This window comes from Ananas comosus, linkage group 20 (genome assembly GCF_001540865.1).
Source record: "Ananas comosus cultivar F153 linkage group 20, ASM154086v1, whole genome shotgun sequence".
NCBI lineage: Eukaryota > Viridiplantae > Streptophyta > Magnoliopsida > Poales > Bromeliaceae > Ananas > Ananas comosus.
The window spans coordinates 9,176,258-9,202,196 of NC_033640.1; the positions used below are offsets into that span (position 1 = coordinate 9,176,258).

The following is a 25,939-nucleotide window of genomic DNA, read 5'->3' on the forward strand; positions in this document are numbered from 1 at the left end:
TTTACCTATCTATACTATCTATACTAAGGTGGTTTTGGTCATAATATAAATCGAGTGATTTATAAATGCATTGTTTTTGGATTTTTATTCTTAAATAAGAGATAAAGAAGACCTAGAATGTACACCACAAAGGAACTTTCCAGAAAAGCCAAATTTAATGCTGTCCAACATGTCTAAATCAAAAAAAATTTTAACATATCAGAAAAATACATCAAACACTCAAAGAAAGAGATAACTTGTCTATGACCCATGGCATTCTCAATACCAATGATATAATGAATCTCAAACAAGATAATAAGAGCTAGTCAACACGTTGAATGCTCAAATTTTCCATACACAACAAAAGTAGGTGAAAGAAAACGACAGAACGGGATGCGCGTTCCGATGAAAACCGACCTCAAAGCTTTCATCTCAAAAGTAGTCAGCGAACACAACAAAAAAAAGTCACAAACACTTGAATTTGAGTTGTGCGGCGCGAATTGAAGATCTCAGATGCAGTTGCGCCACCAGTTCAACTAAGTTTCAGTACCCCACTACTGCAGAAGGGATAACAAATCTAAGCGCCGTACGCCGAAAACAATCCTAATTGTATGTAGTAAAGTTGAGTTCTACTTTGGATTCAAATTTCAAAGAGAAAATAACATAGCATGGCACAGAAATACGTTCATCATATAGAACAAAGTAAAGAATCCTATGTCTGAAGAATGATAGATGATGGGGACGATAGAAACGTGCCGAATTTGAGATGGTTTTATTCTTGTTTAAGATTGTAGCAGAGTTAAACTAGGCTATAATAGTTAACAGCAAAATCACGAGTAATTATCTAACTATTACACATCAAGATTACAGAGGTAAGAAGCGAAGCACAGGCCTAAAAGAGAATGTAATGTTAGTTAGAGGATGCCACAAACACTCCAGTTGTGTACTTGCACAGAAGAAGCGCTTTCTTCGACTTATCGTTAGACCGATGATTTGCGATAAATACCCATTAGATGATGGTAACTGACAACGGGAATAACTTCGCATCAAGATCATCCCAAAATTGTCACTTATTCTCTTCAGAAAAGATATGAAAAGTTACGCAGGATCAGAAGAACAAGGAAGCAGCTATAGGGTACAGCGGTCACATTGTAAGAATCGGATATGACGACATAGGAACAACTATCATAGTATGAACTAAAAAATTTATTCGGCATTAAGAAACTTTCTTGTAAGAAATTGACTAGGGATAGTTGTTCGCTAAGTACGTTAAAGGGAACAACAAAATGCAGGTTGGTCATAGTAGATATGAACCTTAAAAAATTAACCGATATAGATTAATTAACAAGAGTGTATAGTTTTTATACGTAAGAAAAAAAGCTACCTTCATGAGCGGGAAGAGATACCCAAATATGGTACTTTACATGACCGTCAAGAAAAGCAACATACGGAACAAAAAAGAGTCCACGGAAGTTTTGGATACAAATAACGAAAATAATCTAGAGATACGTTGCTGCGTATTTTCGATAGTTGACATTCTTGTATTACCAGTACAATCTTCAAGAGAGACGAATGCGAGAAATTACATTCAAGAATAATCAAATTGAAATTTTTTTCACTAAGACATTAGATAAAATAACATGAAAAGATTGTAATCCATCATACAAGAAGTGCTGGGGTGGTTCCGTTTGACATATGCTAAGAAGGAAGCAAACGGAAAAAAAAAAAAAAAAAAAAAAAATCCTCCAAAAATAGAAAGAATCACACGTAAGATTGTAAAGTATTAATAACACAAAGCTTAACAATGGAATGGAGTTATTAAGTGTTCTACAACTTGATTGTAGAACTTGAAAAAAGAAATGGTCTATAAAATTTGAGAACAAAATTGTAATGAAGGGAAAAAAGAACAAGAAAAGGAGCCGGTAAGCAAATGACATGAGATAATCAAATGTGTCAAAAGAGTAGCAAAATGCCAAAATCCATCGTCAAAGAATCAAAGGAGGAGCCAATTATCATCAGAATAGGGTGAATGATGGAACTTTGAGGTTCAAATGGTAATAATTGAGGGGGGAGAAATATTCTGAACATAGGATAAATGAATGTAGGAAATGGCTAGCAAAAGTAAAGGAAACGGATTGTCATCAAAGAAAATTGAAGATGGAATGTTAAAAGGTGAATAAAAGGGGAAGGGATTATCTGAAAGTATGAAACATTGACAAAAATTTTAAGAAAAAAGTGAATAAAAAAAAATATAGTCAGTTAAAAAAGTTAAAGAAACAAAATAAAGGCTAAACATGAAGATCACAGTAACCTTTACTACAAACTATAAGAGAAAATATATAAATATGCTTGCTATGGCAATACAGAGGAAGTGTAACTAGGATTGAAAACTATCAAAGATAAAGTGAGAATAATGTTCGATATATATCCACCAATAGTACTTTTATCTCCAATATACGACTAATACCACTACGTGGAACGTATATGCCAGGAGAAAGATGTCACTGTGAACAACATTTGATAATGGGATTTGGCAGCAACACAAAATATTGTTAGAGCATTTAACAAGTTAATGCGTTGTCAAATATGCATCTTCAGCGACAAAAATGGTCTTAACAAATAAATTCTCATCTAGTAGATATCAGCATTGACATTCGCATAAATATTCATAACAACGTAACGTTCTGCTTCAAAAACTTCCCAAAAAAGAAGCACTCAAGACTTCATCGGATACGACCAGTACAAGAAAAGGGAAGAGAACATTTGGAAACACTCACATTTAAAGTTGGACGTCGACGGTTGTATCAATAGCATTACTACCATATTCAGAAGAGATTAGATTCTACAATCCCACTTATATCATACTACAATAAGTAAAATAGGAGACATTATAAAAATTCATTTTTGCGATAAGCAAAAGACAATCTAGATTGGATAGGTTTAATAGTTACAACTACAAGTTGCAAAAAAGGAAAGAAGAAATAACATGCATTCAGCTGCTAAACTAGAATCTAACCTCGACATCGAGCTACATTCTACCCAGAGATCTTCTGCATAAAGTTAAGCTTACAGACATTATACAACTTTTACCTGATCGTCACAAACTTGTTGGTTCCATGCTTAGCCCAGTAAGCCCTCAAGTCGATCGGGTTATTAAGGTTATAGCCCTCCCCCGCGAGCTTCTCCAGCACCTTCCTAAACGCGCCCTGGCTCATCTTTCTCCCCGCAATCCTCGACCCCCTCCTCTTTGTACTCATCGGGAGCGGGTACACGGAAATGCTAGTAGTACAGCAGGCCGACTGCCACCCTCCGACCCCCCATCTATAGCATTGCTGCGGAGCGCCCGTGCATGAGCACACAGGAGTGGGCAGCCCCGACAAGTCTAAGTCAATTCCGTTTATAACGATATCCGCGCTTTTCCTCCCATTTCTCACTCTCGGGTTCGAGTTAACCTTGCGTTCCTCTTTCGGAACGGGAGCCTTTTTCGGCTTCCTGGGCTTAGAAGCGCTTTCCGGCCGAGCCCGAGACCGCTTCTTCGGAGGCTTATCGTTTGTCGCTTGCGGCTCATTCATCGGTGCGACATTGTCGTCTTTGGGCGGGCTCGGCGCCTGCATGATTTGGAAGGAATGAGCCCCGTTCGCACTAGGCAGGAGATCATAACTAGGGTTAGTAGGCATCATCTGGGGCATCTTGGCCTCCCTGTAGTTTGGCCAACTATTCTTCAAGAACTCAATCGGCGCAAACGTCTCAGGGGCACTGTAATCTCTTTGGAGAAAGCCTCCATTGGAGAAAAGCTGCTTCTTTTCGTGCTCGGCCACAGAGGACATGAGCTGAAGCCCTGGATTAACCTTTATGGGCTGATCATAGTAGCCCCAATTTCGCATCCCGAGTCCCCCATTAGCATCCATGAGGGCAAACTTAGGGTAAACTACCAAAAATTACGGCAATGTGAGCCCCAAAACACAATCTTTAAGCAAATCTGATCAACCCATTTACTGCATTTGCCTCCTCCGTTTCCCAAACCTAGAAAACCCATCAAAACCAAAAGATCCATCACTCAGATTGAAGAAAAAGAAGAGAAGTGACAAAACTATGACATTTTTACACAAACCCTAGCTCCAAAATTTCACAAACATGAGAAATGGGTTTGAAACACAACCAAAAATTGCATCTTTCTTGGAAAAATCGAAATATCGCATGCTTCTAAGGGTGAATCTTAGATCTTTCCATAAATAAACAAAATGAGTTTGCATAAGATTTCAGGAAAAGATGGGGAAGGTGACATTTTTTACATAAAGGTCCTCCTTTTACCACCAAAACAAGAAGGAAAAGTGCATTAAACAAAGAAAAAGAGAGGGGAATGGGTAATAAAAGGGAGTTTAACTTACTTTGGAGAGAGATAGAGAGGTGTTTTTAGGGTTCTTTGAGGAGGTGTGAGGGAGAGAAAGAGGAAGGGGGAGGAAGAGAGGAAAAGAATGGTGTCTTTTTATGTATAAATGGAAATGGGGAGGATTATGTTTTTGCTGAGGTGTTTAAACATAGTATGTTTTTCTAGGTATGATTTTTAATTTTATAATATTTTTTGGTAGATTTTATTACATGCTGAGCAATATAGTAAGTGGGAAATTACAAATAGAGAGACATTTTCTTTTTTGACCTTATTTCTTATTTATTGCATTTTTACTTTTAGAATTTTCACACTAGTAGTTTTTAGTTTTATCTAACCTTTTATTTTTTATAATTAGATTTTTTATTTTTATTTGTTGTTTCGTAAAGTTTTATTAAGTTAAGAAGCGTGTTGATTTACACGAAAATTGATTTGGTCTAAATAAAATACAAAATCATGTGACTACAAAAAAAATTCCACAGCATCATTTCTACGCTATTTGGATACATATATTGTACAATTCCATAGAATTTATAACAATTAGAGTTCTAAAATTTAAAATTCAAAATTCAAAATTTTAAACAAAATTTTAAAAAATTAAAACTCAAAATTCAAAATTAAAATTTAAAAAATATAAATTTTAAATTTTAAAATTTAAAAATAGAAACATAATTTTATGTTTTAAATTTGAAATTTAAAATTTAAAATTTGAAATTATAAATTCAAAATAAAAAATCTGAAATTAAAAATTAAAAATTAAAATTAAAATTAAAATTTTAAAATTAGAGGTTCTAATTTTAATTTTAAATTTTAAATTTTTAAAGTTAAAATTCAAATTTTGAAATTTAAAAACTAAAATTTGAAATTAGAAATTAGAAATTTAAAATTAAAATTTAAAATTTAAAATTTAAATATTTGAATTTTGAATTTGAAATATAAAATTAAAAATTAGAAATTAAAATTTAAAATTTAAATATTTATTCAAAATAAAAAATTTGAAATTTAAAATTTGAATTTGAAATTTAAAATTTAACATTTTAAATTTCAAAATAAAATATAAAAATTAAAATTTTAAATTAAAATTAAAACTAAAATTTTAAAATTAGAGGTTCTAATTTTAATTTTAAATTTCAAATTTTAAAAGTTAAAACTTCAAATTTTGAAATTTAAAAACTAAAATTTGAAATTAGAAATTAGAAATTTAAAATTAAAATTTAAAATTTAAATATTTATTCAAAATAAAAAATTTGAAATTTAAAATTTGAATTTGAAATTTAAAATTTAACATTTTAAATTTCAAAATAAAATATAAAAATTAAAATTTTAAATTAAAATTAAAACTAAAATTTTAAAATTAGAGGTTCTAATTTTAATTTTAAATTTCAAATTTTAAAAGTTAAAACTTCAAATTTTGAAATTTAAAAACTAAAATTTGAAATTAGAAATGTGAAATTTAAAATTTAAAATCTAGATTGAAATTTAAAATTTTATATTGAAATTTAAAATTAAGAACTTGATACATCTTTGGGGTAAGGGCATCTAAAAATGGTAAAATTTTTTTATTTTGGTTAGTATGGATTGTAATATTCCATTTTTTGGTGTATAATATATTCATGCTCCAAAAATTAAGCCATTTTATTTTCTTTCAAACACTTCACAGGATAATTTTTTTTAACAGTATAGCATAGTTCAACTATGCTATATTTTTAGGATTATTCAAATGGGGTATGTAGCGAAAGAAAAAAAATATTAAAATATTAACTAACAAATAAAATCTAATTGTAACAAGATAATATTTGTCAATTAAAATAAATTTTAAGTTAAAGATTAGTAACTAATAATATAATTAGGGCATACTTTGGATTTAGCAGTCAAAAAGATTTAAAATTTTACTATAAAAAAATAAAAATATTCTTTCTCAGCATGCATCGCACAGCTACTACCACTGATACTGTCGATATTTTCTTTTTTTTTTTGAGAGAGAGATAGATAGCACGCTACCCGCTTTGTTTATTTCATTTAGAAATAAATTTAGCTGGAAATATGAATCAATTAGGATTCGAATTTGGGTCTCAGATACCAACCACCAAGCTAGAAATACTGTCGATATTTTCACAGTCATGAATTATACCGTACTACCACGATTGGATATTGACATGAAACGCACTAAAACTGAAATAACGATTAAATGACAAATCTAGGATCTTTGACTAGTTAAAGAATATTTTTTATAAACTTTATAAAATTCACAGAGATATATACATTTTTTAAAAAACATAATTATTTTTATTTTTTGAGAGATAGATAGCACGCTATCCGTTTCGTTTATTTCATTTTTAGAAATAAACTTAGTTAAAAATGTGAATATACTAGAATTCGAATTTGGGTCTCGGATACCAACCACCAAACTCTTTGCCACTTAGGGACAGTCGGTAACATAATATAGTTTTTTTTTTTTGAGAAATAGATAACACGCTATCCGCTTCGTTTATTTCATTTAGAAATAAACTTAACTAAAAATATGAATCAACTAGGATTCGAATTTGGGTCTCGAGTACCAACCACCAAGGAGAGCCCTTTAATCTCACTTTTGGGGCTTTACAGAGGGTCCCACTTTCCTGCCAATTTTGTTTGAACTGCACAATTCACCGACAACCAAAACAGACGAAGAGAAATGTTACCTGTACACACTTCTTAGCTTTGAATCCGAGAATGTAGCGTTATTTGATGAAGTTTGTGCGGTTGTAGTTAAAAGTATTAATTATATATTTTTAAAAATTAAAAAAATTTTAAGTTTTTTTTTTGTTTTTAGTTTTCTATATAAGATTATAGTAAAATTTAGTTTGGTATACTATCGGTAATACGGATCGGTTCTGTTAGACTTGATCTATACTAGTAAAAATATTTGGAAACTAAATTTCATAATTTTTCAATATCATTTGGCTAGTGATCAAAAGGTCTCAAAATTAACAATTTTAACGGTCGATGTAACACGTTTATGAATTCAACGGTGTAAAACAATTCAAATCTGATGAAATTTTTATGAATTTTTTTTTTTTTATTATTTAGAGTAAGATCACTAACTTTGATCTTAAATTCAAATATTTTATTATCATTTTTTATGAGATTTTTATTTTCATCCGTTCATTTTTAGACTACTCATTTGATAAGTAAATGATGTCGAAAAATTATAAAATTTAATTTTCAAATACTTTCAATAGTGTAGATCAAGTTTAACGGAGCCGATCGTCGATTTGAAAACTATATCATTGAAGACAATATCATTGAAAATAATTTGGTGGCATGGAGATCTCCGTGCTACCGATAGTATATCAGCCTAATTTATTGTATTAATTGTTATTATAATTTTATAGTATTGGAGGAGAAAAATATTTGACGAGCTTTTGAATTTTATAGACATTATAAAGTGTAAAGTGGTGCTTTTATCCACCACATTAGCAATCTAGACCTAAATATTATTTTAATAAGTACAATTAGGAAAGAGTACCATGCTGAAATATTTCAAATAGTTTTATTCTATAGCATGATTGGGAATATCAAATTAAATTTTTAATTCTAATTCCTACTGCTAATTTAGATTTTCATTTATATTTTCAAACTCTCTACAAAAGACCGTTGTTATTAAAAACAAAAGTAAAAATATATCCACACTGATTAGAAAAATTCTTCACATATATCACTACAACAGAATTAGGTTATAGAAACACATGTTTGGAACACTTTTATGTAAGTGTTTCATTTATGTCAAAACTTTAAAAAAAATCTACTAATGCCTAAATATAAAGTCCAATCCAATCAAAAATAAAAGGTTACTCTACTCAACCCATCCCACCCAACCCATTCAGCCCGATTATAAACAAAAAAGAAAAAAAAAAAATCGATTACCATATCTCCGTCTCCCCTCACTCAATTCACTGAAATCCTAGACGAAGAGCCCTTCCCTCTCGTCTTCCTCCGCCACCGCAACCAACGAGATAGAGTTCCAGTGGTTGCTAAATGCTTAAATAAGCGTTGGTAAATTAGCAGTACTTTTTTAGATTATAGTGACACTCTTTAACTGTCACTATATACCTAGCGACCCCACATATAGCAACACTTTTTAAAAGTGTCGGTAATTTAGCCAGCAGCACTTTTTTTGACCAGTACCGATATTTAAAAGTGTCGCTATAGACCGTTTTTGTTGTAGTGTATTTTTTGGCATAAAAAATTTTAAATGTTTCATTTTTTTATTTTCCCTCCAGTTGTTTCATTTTTTAAATGTTTGAAATTCCTGTTTTCTATTTCTTAAACGCAAAAACGCCCTCTTTGTAACAATTGTATCATATAAGATATACTCTGTGGACTTATTTTGATGTCAAAATAATTTATCCAGTAATATACTATTCAATATGAAAAGTTTTTTTTTTCTCATCAAAGCTATGAGTGTACTTAAACGTATAAAATGGAACAGAATATTCAGCTTTCGGATTGCTCTTTAGAATAAGATAAATCATCGCAAGTAAAATATACTATTCTATCAACTTGTAGATAGTAAGGTACTTTCGAGGACAAAACTCAATATCTTTTGCCATAAAATTATGTCAATTTTTTTTTTTTGTATACCGAATAAGTTATTATCAGGTAACTTATTTTGATATCCAACAAGTTATAAGACATTTTTTAGTTATCACAATAAATTGATTATGCAAGTAACACTTACCTAGCGCCGGAATTTTTTTATATGATTGTAAACAAAGAGTTTAATTTTTATTCCTTAAAAGATATTGGCATATATGATTTAGTATATATGATAGTATATTTCACGTATGAGATAATTTATTTTATTATAAAAAAATAATTTGAAGGCCGAATATCCTAGCTACTAAATGAGTATTAATAGCTTTTAGAGTAAATCAATAGGATATGTAGAATGAGATATTTATACATCCAAATAGAGCTTAAAGTTTTATTTAAATACATAAGTATTTTGTTAAACTTTTTTTTTCGTCTATTTAAATGGCTTGTATTTGGTAGATGAGTTGCATGGTCAAGTATATACAAGGCACTATCATATTCAATTTGTAAATTATTTTTTTAGAATAAGATAAAATAAATCATCTCATAGAAAAATATGATATTTATCTAATTATTGGGCTCAAAAGCCTTCCAAACTACTAAAATCAAGCTTCTTACTTGTAATTAGGAAAAAAAAATCAAAAAATAACTTCACCACATAGAAGTAATCATGAATAACTTATTCGAATATCAAAATATTATCGAAGTTATCCAATAATAGCTTACTCGCTATCAAAATTTTGTATCATGTTTGAAAGTTGGGAGTTTGATTTTTGAGTTTTGAGAAGTCTCAACATCTTCTTAAACTGTTATCCGACCACTTTTCTGCACTATTCATGATGTCTAAAACTGATGACGACGTTGATAATCATTACTTGTGGGCACATGAGTTGACTTGGTGAATTGGAGCTGATTCGGGCAGGTTATATATTTTTATATTTTTGGTTTTCACTTGCCGCCCAGTTCAGCATATATCGACTTGGCGGAGCTCCATTCGACCCAAATTCATTTGCATCCGTAATTGCAAATATGATGCAAATTTAGTGGGTTCTTGAGCATACATATATGCTTTATCTTCCAAAGGTTAATGCGCTTTCACTCTTGATAATGTAGCTAAATTCATATTCATCAACTCAGTTACTGAGGCAGAGACTATTGTGTGATATTTAGACTTTGTTTGGTATTGAGGTCTATCTAACGCTATTAGATAAAATGGAGTTGAGGAAAAAGCATATAAGAATATGCTTCTGTGTTTTCCGGTGGGACCGTAGAAAATATATCGTAACCAACCCATCGCGATATGCGGTACGCAATATTACGTACAGAAACAAACATGGTATTTTTCCAACGTACTTTCTCACCGCACGTAACGCAATCTTCCCGCAATCCCAAACGAAACCTTAAAAGTGTTTCACTTCACGTTTGTCACGTGTTTTTATACAGTGATGCTTTCTTTGCTGTAAATAGTATTTTTTATGGGGAGCAACTCTCCAAAGTTAATGTAAAAATCGAAAATTAAATACCGAAGCTCAGATAAAAATCAATGTAATTTTGAGACCGTTTGATTTTTTTTTTAGAAATAAACTTAGGTGAAAATATAAAATAAATATGTGTTAAATTTGAAAACTCAGATATACTAATCATCAAATTCTTACTCAACTACGTTAGATACGATTGCTAAAAAATTAAATTTTTTGCATCCATAATTTAATAGATATAACATATTTTACATACAAAATAATTTTGAGTACTAAATATAGTATACTATACTAGAAATTTACGTTATACTACTCTTCTATCAAATAATTTTGAAGTTCTTGAGTAAATCAAACACTAATTCACCCAACAAGGATATATTTTTTTTCTTTCTATTTAAAGCCTGAGGAAGTTTATATGATAAGAAATTACAAATTGAATATGACATATGAGTAAGGAATTTAATTACTTTTTTTGAATAAATAGGAAGCAAAGGATTATTGGAATAAGCCTTGTTAAATATAAGAAATATATAAACATCATTCTCTACGAGGTTAAATTTTTAGAGTACACGATATTTCACATGATGTCAGATTCTGAGTTCGAGTCACACCAGGCTTCTAGTATTATTAATTTTCTTTTATTTAATGCAAGTCTACGTTATAGACCTTATAAAAACTCAAGTCCGGAGGTGAAGAGGATGAGAACAAGTAGAAATAGTAAGAACTAAAAAGAGACCAGATAAAAAAAGGGGTTAATTTCATTCAAGTTTCTGCAAACATAGTGAATGATAAATATATCCCTATAAAATTCAACTTTCATATGTTGTTCTTGCAAACGTTCTAATATTTTCAAATATGTTCCTCTGATTTGTTACTGTTAGAGAACCGTTAGACAACTGTTTATATTTTTAATTTTGTCATCACAAATATGTCCCTTCAAAAACCACAACAGTATAATATAAGAGGGGTAAAAATATCAAAAACTAACCAGAATTAACTATTTAATATATGATTAACTAAATTTTTTTAATAGATTCTAACGACAGGCATCAAGACTTTTGCAGAGACAAGATATAATATGTTGAACTTTGTAAAAATATATTTGCCATTTACTATTTTTGTAGAGATCTGTATGAAATTAATCCTAAAAAATACATACATTTGCATAATTACAACTGTGTTATAATTTTAACCATTTAATTCTGTGCACTTTGAACGGTGGAAACTGCATAAATAGACCTGACTGTAACAGTTAGAATTATGCTGAAGTCAACAGCAGTTCCAAATACAATAATTGGATAGAATAATTTTAAGCACGAGATAAAATAATAGAATTACCTATTTAATATAGACAATATCTTTTCTTTATATTTTAAGGTACCAAAATTTGAAACTACGCAATTAAATAATTTTTTTTTCTAATTGCAGAGCTTAATTTCAACTATATATGCAGTCAAATAAGATATATATATATATATATATATATAATTGATGTATTTTTAATTATATTCATATCCAAGTGCAATGCATTGATAATTATATCGAGCCAAACAGTCCCTAAAGTAAAATAATTATAAGATGAATAACTAATACCAAATTTTCTTCTAAAAAATGAAAATTCCAAATTTTTTTTTTCAAAATTGATTTTAAAAAACACGAAACTAATTGGTGTCTCCTTTTTGATCTCCCAACCAAAAAAAAAAAATACTTAAAAAGCTATAATTACAGCAACTTGGTGCATCATGAGTGCCACATCAGCAAACTTAGGAATCCAAATTAACACAACATATAAATATATAATTTATCAAATTAAGAATTTTTGATATTTCCAAATTAAAAATGAATGGACACGCTCAAACGAAAACCATTTTTGAGATCGACTATTAAACTCTATAATTTTTTATTAAACATTTTGAACTTTATTTATTTTAATGTAGTTATTTTGTCAGTTTAATTTAAAGTTTTATTACGTTTGCGATTTTATCAAATTCAAACTCTGTTTGAGCAAACATAAAATGAATTCCAATTGAAAATAAATAAAAAGGTTAAAATAAGGAGTATTTTGTTTTATTAAGGCCCGCTCAATTTCTAATTTTCTAAAATTAAATAAACTTTATCAAAAAATTAAATTTTATTAAATTTATTAATAATTTAAAAAAATTTAAAAATTTTAGTTGCTTTTAGCGAATAAAACTAGACCACCTGACAATTAATAAATAAAAAAATTATTAATTATGGTAAAATTTTTAAAATAACTCAATATGAAAACTCAAATGAAAAAATTATAAAAGTTTTTGATCTGAAAAAATTAAAAAGTCACTAAATAACTAAACTAGATATTTAAATTAAAATTTTTGTAAATTTAGTATTAATTTTGTTAGCTCCATTCATTTTGGATAAGAGTAGCAAAGAAATATTGATTTTTGGATTAGTATGAAAATTACACTAATCTATAGGTATACAAGTAGCTAGCATTGCTCTTATCCAAAATGAATGGAGCTAACAAAATTAATACTAAATTTACAAAAATTTTAATTTAAATATCTGAACAAAAGTTCTTAAATAGAAATCATTCAAGAAATTAAAATGAAAAAGTTGAAAAAGTATTTCAAACTAGTGTACAACGGAGGGTGTATATATNTAATAGTTGAGATAAATTTTGTATATTTTTATCAAAAGTTTTGTTGGAAAAGTAATCCAAACTTATCAAAAGTTTTGTTTATCAATAGTAGGATTTGTAATTATTTCAAATAATAGTTAAAATTAATTAGATGAATAAACTATAGTAAAAATAACTGCATAAGACCGAGGGTATGTGTCGCTCAGTGCTTTTTATTAATAAAATATTAGTTTAGCTTTTTTTTTAATATTTTCATTTTCATATTATTTTATTTTAGAATTTTAGATCCTAAGTTATATAATCAGTATCGACACAAATACCGATTTCAATAATTGATATCAGAAAAAATAAAATTGGAACAAGTTTACTCAAAAATAATTAAAAAGAAAAGAAAAGAAAATTAAAACCAGCTAAGAATTTTCCACTGCATCTCATGACCTCGAATATATACAAGCACACTAAACTCTCAATCAGTTTAATTACAGGAACAATTTTATTATCATTATTAATTAAAATCAGCAAAATAAAAAGAAAAAAAGAAAAAGAAAAAGAAAAAGAAAAACTACATTTGAACCACTTGTGAATTATTATTATTATTATTTTTTGAAAATTTGAATTTATCGACTGCGCAAGAAGAGAGCGGAGCACACCTCGTGGAACGCCTCGAGGATGTCTCTGCGGAGCTCCCGCGCGTTCATGGCGATGTAGCAGTTCAAGAGGCTGCGGAGCTCGCGCGGCTCCCCCATCATCCCCTTCGCCGTGATCACCTCCCACATCGACCTCCTGAAGTCCCCGCGCGGGTCGTACGAGGCCTTGTCCATGGCGATCAACACCACGCACCGCCGCCCCCCGCCTCGCTCGGGCGCGGCGGCCTCGTCGATGAGCCGCTCCAGCCGCGCCTGGACCACGCCGTGCGCGAGGCTCGCGAGGGCGCGGTCCGAGTCCGAGGAGGACGAGGAGGACGAGGACGAGGAGACGCTGGGGCGCGAGCCGCAGCACAGGGCGCGGCACCGCCGCGTCGACGGGTTCGTCGTCGTCGTCGTCGTCGTGGTTGGGTTCGGTAGGGTTTTCGTGCTCTTCTTCTTCTTCTTCCTCTTCCTCCTCAGCGTGAAAATTTCCATCTCACTGTGTTTCCCTCTCTCTCTTTCTCTCTCTTTTTCTTTTTTTTTTTTGGTTTTTTTTTATATTTTTATTTTGGTTTTGTGAGGGTAAGGGGAGGTGTCGCAGGGAGTGCGCACCATATGCTCGACGAAATGCTCGCGTGCAAAAGTGTGCTCTGCCGCAGCCTTTCGGTTTCAGGTACTTTTTATTTTTTTTGAGGTCTAATTGCTCGATTAGTCCCTAACATTTATCCTTTTGACACTTCATCCTAACCCCCTTCTCTTTGATCTCTAATTTTGACGAAACAAGTCACGCAACACTAATAAAATTTTTCAATAGTTTCTGATCAATTTCGGCACTGATTTTTTCAAATTTTTAGTGAATACTTAAAAAAGAGTCATAGACATCGTGGGCGAGCTCGAAAATATTGAATTCCATTTCGATTTCATAGTTTAAAATAAGTAAATCAAACATATCCTTACTTTTGAACCAAGCATGTTCGTCTTAAAAAAAAGATATTACTATAATATTTTTAATTGGACTAATTTGAATTGAAGGAGAGAAAATTCCTATTTTATTCCTATTACTTTTTATTGCATAGATATCTCAATAATTTTACTTTTAAATATTAACAAGAATATATCAGATTTGTTAAACATTATGATTATAGTTAACAAATTTATTTATCAATATATTAAAAATAAATCTGATAGTCACAATGTGATCAAGGCATGGTCCTTTTGGGATGATTATTGATCATGTTGTCTCCTTAGTAAATTTTCTTGCGATGGACCATGACATCATGTATGCTAGTTAGCAGATAATCCAATAACTGGACCCGTATCCGATTTCAAATCCGACCCGAAATATTATGTTTGGGTTCAATGGTTACAGCATAGTAGATGCTATATCTGTAGCATCTACCTGTTGAAATCCAAAAACTCGTCTTAATCATTTTACACTGGCAAATTTAGTTACTACTTTTCAAAACAAAGGGACTTTTACAGTACTTTCCCGGATCTGTTTTCAAATCCTATACAGACTCGGCCTGAACCCGACCCGTTAACTCTCCTGGGCCCTATATGAGAGGCTAGACCTACTCTTTTTAGGGTTATGCAAGCATGCTTATCTTTGAGAATATCTTATTATCCTCAGTGGTTGGAATAAAACTATTCTTTGGATATCTTATGTGACCCTTTTTTTGCCACATACAAGATTTTGCATGTGAGGATATCTCCATTGGGTGAGTTGCTTCTTTGTACAATGCCACTTTGGAATAATCTTTGTTCCCATCATTTGATTGTGTCGGAATAACTATGATTGGGGCAAAGGGGACACAAGCTTTGTACCTTAGCTGGCTCACTTTGGAGTACTTATTTACTTATATTTTTGGCTTTGGGAATGGTCCCATTGGGATCTTATGATATTGATTTATGAATGGTGGTGAGCTCTTCAAGGTGTTGGTCATTTTAAGAGATATTAAGTTTCACATTTTTCTTTGTCTTCTTGATGTTTGGCCTGAGGCATGGATTAAAATAATCGGTTATTTATGATGTAGGAAAGTGAAGATCAGATATTGTTATTAACATGTTTGGTTTATGATTGGAATAAAAACGGAAAAAAATATTGGATTGCATTTGAGTCGAAAAATGAAATGACGAATCATCTAAAAATATTTGGTTTATTATTGAAACGGAAATCAGAATGGGCATTAAAATACCTAGGATTTCAGAGGGCTTTGATTAAGAGAGAGAAAAGTGATAAAGGGAGAGGAATGGGAGGTGTTTGCGAGAGAGGGTGGCAAGATTGGGTCAATGAAATATAGTCGGACCACCGCCAATTTTTTTGGCCCTAAATTTCAAGATTGGCCCAGCCCAAGTAGGCAGGAGGGCCTAAACCGATCCGCTTAAAATTGGACTTGGTAAGCTAAGGTGAGCAAGTCGGGCTTTGAAATACTCAGTGTCTTCGTGTGATAGATTTATAGCAAAGTTTAATGTATCTGTTCTGTGAATAATGATACTCCAATGCTTGGCCGGTGAATAGCAGTCGCAATTGCTACGGTCGTACCGTAGCAAAATCTACTGTGGGCTAGCCCGCCACGGAACTAGGTCAAACTTGCTCTTAGTACCTCACGGCCTAGCGGTTTAACTAGAAAAAGAAAACTCAGCATCTTCATATGCCTTTGCCCTACCTTTTCTTAGCCCAGTAAATTAAGTAGTGCACCAATCGTCCCTAGCGCAAGTGGCAAAGAGTTTGATGGTTGGTACCCAAGATCCCAAGTTCGAATCCTAGGTAATTCAGCTTTTCAGCTAAGTTTATTTTCTAAAAATGAAATAAACAAAGCGGGTAACATGCTACCTATCTCTCTCTCAAAAAAACTCAAAAAAAAAAGAAAGTAAATTAAGTAGTTCTAAAACGGTCACTTAATATTCTTATCGGAGTCAAAAACACGTTACCACTAATGTAATGAATTAACATCATTTCAACGTTTTACATATAACAGATGTTGCTTCTACAACCCATTTTGGATTGTGATCTTCCAACTTTACCATCTAAGGACTAAGTTGTCTCCACACTTGTATAATCACCTTTCTTTTACACTGAAAATTAAAAAGAGTTGGCTGAGCTTTAGGATGATGAGTTGTAAGATTCCCACCCTTGGTGGATTGTAGAGTTAATATTTTATCTTATATTTGCTTTAAAGTATGAGGTTAAACAATTGACTAGGCCAAAGCATGATGTAAGGAGATCAAGTGAAATGCAAACAACTCAATGCTTTTACCTTTTTCTATTGATGATTGTAGCTGATGTGTCAAAACATTACAACTACATAAGCTGAAAATAAAATCATGTATTGAAAAAGCATTGTCATTTTTTATTTCCTATAAACCAATTTAGCTTGGCCAGCTAATTAACTTCCTACTCTGCAAGAGAGGCATATGGGGTTTTTGTCTCTGTCCATAGTGTGAGGTAATGTGGTGTGTAAATTATGCTTGATGAAGCTCCTGGCTCAACAAGTGTTCTCTCATTTGTATAATCATAGCTAAATTCTACTTTTATTTGAAGGGATTAGAATTGCGTCTTTTGCTTGACATTTGAAACAACTTCTCTGTTTCAGAATGTACTTGTTATATATTTGACGAATAGGGTTTTTGGAGTGATGAGACTCTAGCAATAACTTTTCTAGATCACGGAAACAAAATGCTGCAATTTAGATTTTCTCTTTTTTTTTAGAGAGAAAGACAACATGTTATTTATTTCGTTCCTTTTTTAGAATTAAATCCAATTAGAAATGTGAAGCAATTAAGCTTCAAAGTCGGACCTTAAATACCAATTATTAAGCTCTTAGCCAATTATACACTAGGCACGATGGATAGCAATTTTGAATTTCTATTATTGGACTGTTTGATTCCACTTAGTTGCTAAAGTAGTACAATTGTAACTACATGAGTATTCAAATTAGATATTTGATTTGATATATTTGAATTTAATTATTGCCCTTAGAACTAAATGAGGAGACCCAACTGCAGTAGTTGTAAAGAGTAATTTTAAATAAAAAATAAGCTTACCTCTCTAATCACTTTTTCAATAAAATTTTTTTTTTCTATATTGAAGGTAATCCCACCATCACATATATAAATTGATAAATTTTTTAAAATGCACTTTTCAACTGCATACAATCAAACAATATTTGCGTGATTATAATATTTTCTATTACATTGAACCAAATATAATGCATTGTGTTTTCAGCTGTATACATCTGTAACTATAATGTATTTTTAATTAAATCAAATCAAATGTTCCCCCTATGTTTAAGGACTTTTTGAGGAACTTACATTAATGAAAGGGAATAATTCCTTTTAAACAACATTTTAGCTCCATTTAAACCCACCATGCCCCAAGTAATTACCGACATAGCAGTTGTTTAAAAAACTTTAAATATTACTCCATTTCGAAAATTTAATGAATTTTTTAAACTGATCTATTAGGTGTTCCTTATCAATCAGATCCACTAATTCTTACTATAAAACTCTCATTCTCTTGCATCTGTACAAAAGACAAAGAGACAATAGCAGATGAATCAATCAGTAATAGTTTGATAATTTGATTTATGTAGAGATTTGGTAAGATACTTAGGATGATTCATCTAGCTGTTCCTGGACACGTGGCAATCTTTGGCATGTGAGGAGCGAACCGAACACGAGCGAGTTGGAGCTTAATTGTGTTCGGCTCGTTTAATAAACGAGCAAACTCATTAAAATATCGAACTGAACATAAGCTAGCTTACGAGCTGATCAACGAACAATAAATTAAATAAATTAGATTGAATAAATATTAAAAATAAATTTGTAAATTCTTGCCTATTAGATCAAAATTAGACTTTGATCTAATGGCTGAAATTTTATATATAAATAAATTTTTTTATAATTGAGCTCGCTTTATTTTTTTTTGCTAAAAATTAAATAATAAAAAAATATATATATTATATATATAATTATTTATTTATAAATATAAAATTATTACATAGATACTGGCTTCAATTGAAAAAAAAATATTAAATTATTTAATATAATTTAAGAAAATTAATTAATTAAACTAAAATTAAAAAGAACATTTTTCTTAAAATTAAGCTTCTCCTAAAGGCACCTCCTCCACCACACCAAGACAAAATAATATTCCTCCCACTTTCCACCTAAAATACGCCATTCCGCACCTAAAATAAATAAATTAAAAAAAAAACATCCTATAATTCCAATGTGTGTTAATTCTCTCTCGTTACCACGATTATTGTCCCAACACAATAAGAACCTGAGAAACAAAGATTAAAGAAGAAGAAAAGGAAAGAAAAAAAAAATTGTTTTGGTATTGTAAAAGGATAGAGATGGCCAAAGAAGGCCGCGAAATTGCGTCGTCGGCGGCAGCGGCGGTGGTGCCACTGCTTCGTCCACCACCGCAGAGGAAGGGCTCGTACGCACGGTGCCTCTCGCACGCCGGCGACGAGCTCAAGAGCTTCCGCACCTGCCTCCGGTGGATGTGCGTCGACCACTCCGACACGCTCCGCTCCGCTGTCTCCTGGTATCTTATATACGATACGACACGATACGACCGTTGTTCTCTAAAAATTTATTAGAAAATAAAAATTCAATCAAACAGTGTATATTTAAAACTGCTTTCACCTTATGTGTGTGAACTTCAAACTCTAGTGATAGACCACTAACGGTATTTTAATATTTTTATATATTGAACAGGTCTATGTTCTTTTTCCTCTCGGCGGCGGTCCCCGCCGCCGACCACCTCCTCCTAATCCCCGCCTCCTCCCCTCGCCGCCGCTACGATGCGGTGGTGCAGCTCTCCCTCTCCGCCGCCGCCGCCCTCGCCTACCTCTCCCTCTCCGGCTTCGTCCGCCGCCACGGCCTCCGCCGCCTCCTCCTCCTCGACCGCCTCCGCCGCGACAGCGACCGCGTCCGCCGCGGCTACGCCGGCCAGCTCGGCCGCTCCTTCCGCCTCCTCGCGGCCTTCGTCCTCCCCTGCTGCGCCGCCGAGGCTGCCTACAAGGCCTTCTGGTGGTGGCGGTGGCGCTCCGCCGCCGGAGGGCGGTGGCCGGCGATCGGCGCCGCCGCCGCGGCGTGCGTTCTGGAGCTGGCGTCTTGGGCGTACCGCACCGCCATCTTCTTCCTCGCCTGCGTGCTCTTCCGCCTCATCTGCCACCTCCAGATCCTCCGCATGCACGACTTCGCCGCCGCCTTCCAGGCTGAGACCGACGTCGCCGCCGTGCTCAGGTGCGAAAATGAATAACTGTAACACCCCAATAGTATCACATCAGATAAAAAAGAATCAAAAAACTCTAGTAATAATAACCGGGCTTATTTAATATCAGGCAGCATATTCGCATACGGCAGCAGCTCAGTGTGATCAGCCACCGGTATCGGGGTTTCATCGTCTCCGCTCTGCTCCTTGTCACCGTGAGCCAGTTCGCCACTCTACTGCTTACCACGCGGCCTCATGCTCAAGTGAACATATACACCGCCGGCGAGCTCGCCGTAAGTTTCGGTCTCTTCGTTGAGTTGCGCTATTCGAATAAGCATCTAATTTTCGTATAACCTACTAGCACCGTAAATTTGTGCTCGCCGAGAGAGCTCGAACCCGCTGAGAGTGAGCCTTGAATCTTTATTTATTTTCTTTTAGTGCGCGCTTCAGTTGAAGCAGATACACAATGAAATGACTTTCCTTTTTCTTTCTGTTGTGCAGTTGTGCTCGCTGGGGCTGGTGATGGGGATGCTGATGTGCCTGCGGAGCGCGGCGAAGATCACGCACAAGACGCAGGCGATCACAAGCCACGCCGCGGCGTGGCACGCCTGCGCCACCATCGACCCCTCCGACGCCGCCGACGACCCGGAGACCCACGCGAGAACCAACTGCGAAGAGGGGGACGGTTCTGATTCCGACGACGAGGACGACGAGGAGGAGGAGGAGGAGGAGAGGGACGAGGATGATTTGGACGACGCAAAGCTCATGCCTACTAGTTATGCTATTGCCAGCACGGTCTCGTTCCAAAAGCGACAGGCGCTTGGTGAGCACTGCGTCTCAGAACTCGGATTAAATTTCGCGTCGTCGGTAACGTCCGACTAAGTTCTGCTTCTGCTTGCAGCAACAGAAATGTTATCCGTCTGCGAAACAGGAAAATGTAGAGCCTTGCAGCAGAAAAGCAGAACTGTTGCCTGAAGCCAAATTTGGCAACTAGTTCAGAGAGCAATGCAGTTCTCTCATCTGCATGCCATGCGAGATGAAACAGAACTAACACTTCTTGTTTGTGAAATCATCTTGAAAAACTGCAGTGACATACTTGGAGAACAACAGAGCAGGGATCACCGTGTTCGGATTCGTGGTCGACAGGACGTGGCTCCACGCCTTGTTCATGATCGAGTTCTCTCTCGTTACGTGGCTCCTCGGCAAAACCATCGGAATCTCTTAGAAGTGATCGATCAGTTCACTGGCTCGAATCGTAATAGTGACCGGTTGAACTGCGAAGAGCTCTTCCTGCAGAATTTTTGTTCACTTCCTTTTGGTGTCATCCTAATCTTGTTCTTTTATTCATCAGAAAATTTGCATGCTTGTGATTTACAGCTATACTGCTTCGAAGTAGCCCGTATTTTTGCTGATACATCCAATGTTTATATCTTCAGAAATAGTTTATATTTGCGCATTTGCACCTTCCATTGTGTCAGATTTTTGGAATGAATAGCCACAACAGAAGGGCACACCCATAGATATAAGTTATTTCTAAAGATATGTGAATAAATAGAATTTTTAAAAGCTGTAAATACACAAAATTGGGCTATTTCCATTGGTACATTCATGAATCAAAAAAATGTATATGACTTAATTCTATGCTTATGGTAATACTGCAACAATGCAGAGTGTAAGGGGGGTTAAAAGACAATGTATATTTAATCCTCGTTCAGAATTCAAACTGCAACATGAGGATGAATTGTTCATGATTCTAAGTTTTCCAAAAAAAAAAAAAAATACCACTTCAAAAAAACAAAAACAAAAACACTGATAAGCCACGCGAAGCAGAAAAAAGAGATATTAAGCACGAGAAAATAGGGGGGGTTAAAAAGAACTTTCTGATTCACCCTTCAACACATCTTGATCAATCAGTCACTAAATGCAGAAAATTGTAAAAAAAAAATCATTATGCATCCTTTGACATATTCTCCTTATTCCTCTATTCTCAACTCTTAACCTAAGATCTATAAGAATCTCGGGCCCGCTCTGGCATGCCACGCCTAAACGACACCAGCCCCAAACGCATCCCTGCTGGCGACGACCTAGGCGGCGTCCGATGCCCCAGATGCACCCGTCCGACCTGCGACCGGAAGTAAGCCAATCTCCTCCTATCGAAGCTGTATGGCCTATACCCATGTCTTCTATAGTCCCTTCCATCGACCACGTAATCCCCCAGCACCACCGCTCCCGGCATCAACGAGCTGATTGTACTGATCACATCCTGCTGCTCACTTTCGTCCTCCAGCTGCTTCCACTTCTGCTCGAGCACGGGGTCCACTGCACGAGGCTTCGCTTTGGGGTGCTCGGACCGAACGTGCTTGCACATCGCCTTAAACGTCCCGGAAAACGAGCAACCATCCTGCATGCAGCTTCTCTTCTTACGGTTCAGGTACTGCCTGACGGGCTCCACTACTGTCCATCCTTTAAGCTGGCTGCGGCAGAGAGGGCACGCAAGTTCAGTCGCCCCCTCCAACTCGTCGCCAGTTGCTTTTGTGCGGACCTTCGTGAACTGTTCAAAGCAGTTGGAGTGGCGGCGGCCGGTCCCGCACATGAAAGGGCGGCAGCCTTTGTCGTAGGAGGAACAGAGGAGGAGGACGGCATTGTGCGGATGCTCCAAGCATACCGGGCACGTTTCATCTTTCCGGTCCCCCTCAGCCACACCCAAAGGCACTTTCTTGCGTTTAGCTTTCCTCTTCATGCCGTTCCAATTAGAGGAACTAACACGAAGAGCGGACGTCGGCTGACAAGTCGCAGGCCTGGAATCCACTCTAGTTCTTGTCATGATGTCTTTGAAGCCTGAGAAGAAATATTATAGCCAATTCGAAAGTTCAATTCAACAAAGCTATAGAGAGAGAGAGAGAGAGAGAGAGAGAGAGAGAGAAAGAGTTGACAGATGAATGAAAATATTATCGGAATTATTCAAATCTCAATACTTGCTATGATAAATGATTTTAGGCATCTACATTGAAGATCCATAATGTTGAATGATATCAAGACACAGTGAAATGCTAGAAAACCAAAAGCAATAATTTCCAGACCTACCGACCGTCCCTAGAGCAAGTGGCAAAGGGCTTGGTGGTTGGTACCCGAGACCCAAGTTCGAATCCTAGTTGATTCACATTTCTAGCTAAATTTATTTCTAAATAAAATAAACGAAGCGGGTAGCATGCTACCTATCTCTAAAAAAAAAATAATAATAATAATAATAATAATAATAATAATAATTTCCAGACCTACCGACTGCACCTTGGTTAAAAGCTTGATGGTTGGTATCCAAGCTCCCAAGTTTGAAGCTAATTATTTTACATTTCGAGTTGAGTTTATTTTTTAAAAAATAAACAAAACAAATAGCTTATCTCTCTCTCTCTCTCTCTCTCTCTCAAAAAAAAAAAAAAAAAAAAAAAAAAAAAACTGGGACCTTTCTCATCTTAAGATCATATGCTCTCAAATTGGCACTACTGAAAATTGACACATGCAGATACAAAAGATTGATTGTTTAGAATAGTGTCTAATCTAGTTGAACATATCTATTGCAGAATAAGCTACAAATAAAACGATACTATATTTTCATATGCCCACACAACTTTTAATGTTCATTTTGTAGCAAACAAAATGACATTATATGAAAATTTTCTTTTTTGTTATGTACACTAACATTGATTTCACAATAGAATAAGCTTATCTCTACATCATGTACATAAATGAGTATATTTGTATGTGTCATGATGTCATCTACAGCTTTCTTCTTGGACTAAGGGTAGCAGATGTTTATGTAGGGGGGAAATAAGAGAAAAGGGTTGCTCTTTCACAGAGCTTACCTTGCAATCTATGTAAAGAGACATAATTGTAGCACTCATCAACAAACAAAAGATAATAAACAGAGAGTACAAAAGATGGACAAAATTAAAGAATTTTAATGATTTCAAAATTAAACATGTAATAAAAGTAAGATCCTACAATTTGATTATGTGAATCTGTGAATTGCTAACGGACATTATCAAGTTATTATTTAGCTGGACAGAATCAGCTAGACTTGAGCAGAGTGTGCGAAAAGACTTACTAAGATTTATTGAAAGAAAGGTTTTCTTCGGCATTTCTCCCAATCAACTAGCGTATGAGGCTATAACTTAGGAGGTTTTTATAATGCCTTTCAAATAACATTAAAATGAGAGCCAAAGCTCTAAACTTATATAAAAAGTAATGCTCATAACACTTGAGGTGCGATAAATAGAAGCGCCTAAGGGATCACAATAGTAGATAATCAAAGCATGCAAAATAAATTGGGAAACAAAAAAAAATCTAAAATCTAATCCTCAATTTCTAATAAACCAACAAGTCACCGATCAGTATACAAGCAGGATTACAACTAATTACAGAAATATAGTAGACAAGCATCAACAGGGCACAAAAATACACTCTCTAATTCCGAAATCCATAATGGCAACACTAAATGTGCCGAATCATATTACGGACAACATTTTGAATCTACTGCGGGAATTATCCCCTGTTCTACAATCCTAGAATTTTCTACTTGCACTTATTAAAAAAAACTAATTTATTTCCACCCTTAACTAACCACCTAAATTACGAACTTTTCCAAATCTGATAAATAGCATCAACCAAAAAAAAAAAAAATCTAAAGAACCAAAACCAACTTCTCAGATAAGCTAAGTTTACAAAATTGTAGTTTTAGGCTTTTAGGGTCTATTTTACCACTCGCGCTACAGCGGGCAGCAAATCCCCAACTTGCGCTACAGCAGGAAGCAAAAAATAAGATTTTTAGCCTCAAAAGCAGAAGCTCCAATTCGCTTCTTCTGATTCTGATGTAGAAAAAAAAATGTCTAGCATAAATTAATATAGTGCTTTTCCTAATAACACCACAAAAATACTACTTTATCAAACAACACTATCCTATACATCAATATCCAAGTTCCAATAACACAATATTATAACAATAAGTAAATCATAGAGGCCCACGTACCCTTACAACATAAGTATTCCTACATCTACATCTAAAATTCCTAGCCCCTGATTATGCCAAAACAAAAGTAGAAAACAAAATGAAAGAAAAAAATGAAAAAAAAAAAAAAAACCAAAAAGATGGGATTGTTAACTAGGTCTCGATGGCCCTAATTACTTGTAATCATGATACAAAAAATATAAATATGGAGAATGTGGATTGAGAGGCGTACCTGTTCGAACGAAGCAGGATCGGAGGGATCGCCTAGGGTTTGCGAGTTCGAGCGCGGGGAAGCGAATTTTCGGGAGGAATCGGGTCCAAATTTATTTATATACGGATTGGGTCGGGTTGGGTAGGGTCGGGTCGGGTCGGGTCGTAACTCGAACTGGTAGTATCACCCCGGTTAGTGTAATGGATTAAATATTAAAAAAAAAACAGAACGAAAATGTACTTAAAAAAAAAAAAAAGGCTTTCTCATTACAAATTTAGACTTAGATTGGTATTGAGATTTGAGACCCATCTGACGCTATTAAATAAAATGGAATTGGAATAAAAGCATATAAAGATATATTTCTGTGTTCTCGGGTGGAGCCCACAGAAAATTTATCATAAGCGACTAATTGCGATATGCGGAACGCAATTTACGTACGAAAGCAAACAAAGTATTTTTCTATTATATTTTTTCATTACACGTAATGTAATCTCTCCGCAATCTCAATCATTCTGTAAATTATTTATATTAATATTTAAATTTTGCCGTATACAATCTAAATTTATTAATTTAATTTTATAATTATTAAATTCTATAATTTAGACTTATTCAATTTACTTTAATCTGGAATGCATGAAATTTTTGTTCAGTATATTTTTTAATTTATTTTAAATTTATATATTTGGTAAATAAAAATTATGATCAAAATTTTAAAATAAAATATTATATTTAGTATTTAAGTTATATTTTTAAAATAAAATAAATTATCTTATAAATAAAATACACTATTATATCAAATCGTGAGGTGCAAAATTTTTGAAGAAACAAAAATCAAACT

The 25,939-nt window shown here is 34.0% G+C and overlaps 4 protein-coding genes across 7 annotated transcripts; 1 reads left to right on the forward strand and 3 right to left on the reverse strand.

Moving 5' to 3' along the window:
- LOC109725488 (protein Barley B recombinant-like) lies at positions 2,854-4,497 on the reverse strand. The gene is made up of 2 exons (XM_020254692.1): positions 4,368-4,497; positions 2,854-4,002 (listed from the first exon to the last, which is right to left on the reverse strand). Exon 2 carries the CDS (start codon positions 3,885-3,887, stop codon positions 3,066-3,068), a length of 822 nt encoding a protein of 273 aa, XP_020110281.1. The 5' UTR covers positions 3,888-4,002; positions 4,368-4,497; the 3' UTR covers positions 2,854-3,065.
- LOC109725494 (probable transcription repressor OFP9) lies at positions 13,501-14,231 on the reverse strand. Its single transcript, XM_020254700.1, has one exon. It carries the CDS (start codon positions 14,158-14,160, stop codon positions 13,657-13,659), a length of 504 nt encoding a protein of 167 aa, XP_020110289.1. The 5' UTR covers positions 14,161-14,231; the 3' UTR covers positions 13,501-13,656.
- Positions 18,706-21,302, forward strand: LOC109725491. Of its 2 annotated transcripts, none has more exons than XM_020254695.1 (5): positions 18,706-19,216; positions 19,390-19,920; positions 20,019-20,181; positions 20,390-20,711; positions 20,977-21,302. In XM_020254695.1, the coding sequence occupies exons 1-5, from the start codon at positions 19,023-19,025 to the stop codon at positions 21,111-21,113; spliced, it is 1,347 nt and encodes a 448-aa protein (XP_020110284.1). In that variant the 5' UTR covers positions 18,706-19,022; the 3' UTR covers positions 21,114-21,302. The 2 variants fall into 2 exon arrangements, with proteins under 2 accessions (XP_020110284.1, XP_020110285.1); XM_020254696.1 differs by having other exon boundaries at positions 20,790-21,084.
- On the reverse strand, positions 21,586-25,193 carry LOC109725493. Of its 3 annotated transcripts, none has more exons than XM_020254699.1 (2): positions 25,123-25,193; positions 21,586-22,686 (listed from the first exon to the last, which is right to left on the reverse strand). In XM_020254699.1, the coding sequence occupies exon 2, from the start codon at positions 22,626-22,628 to the stop codon at positions 21,888-21,890; it is 741 nt and encodes a 246-aa protein (XP_020110288.1). In that variant the 5' UTR covers positions 22,629-22,686; positions 25,123-25,193; the 3' UTR covers positions 21,586-21,887. The 3 variants fall into 3 exon arrangements, with proteins under 3 accessions (XP_020110288.1, XP_020110287.1, XP_020110286.1); XM_020254698.1 differs by having other exon boundaries at positions 21,586-22,717; positions 25,123-25,187; XM_020254697.1 differs by having other exon boundaries at positions 21,586-22,726; positions 25,123-25,187.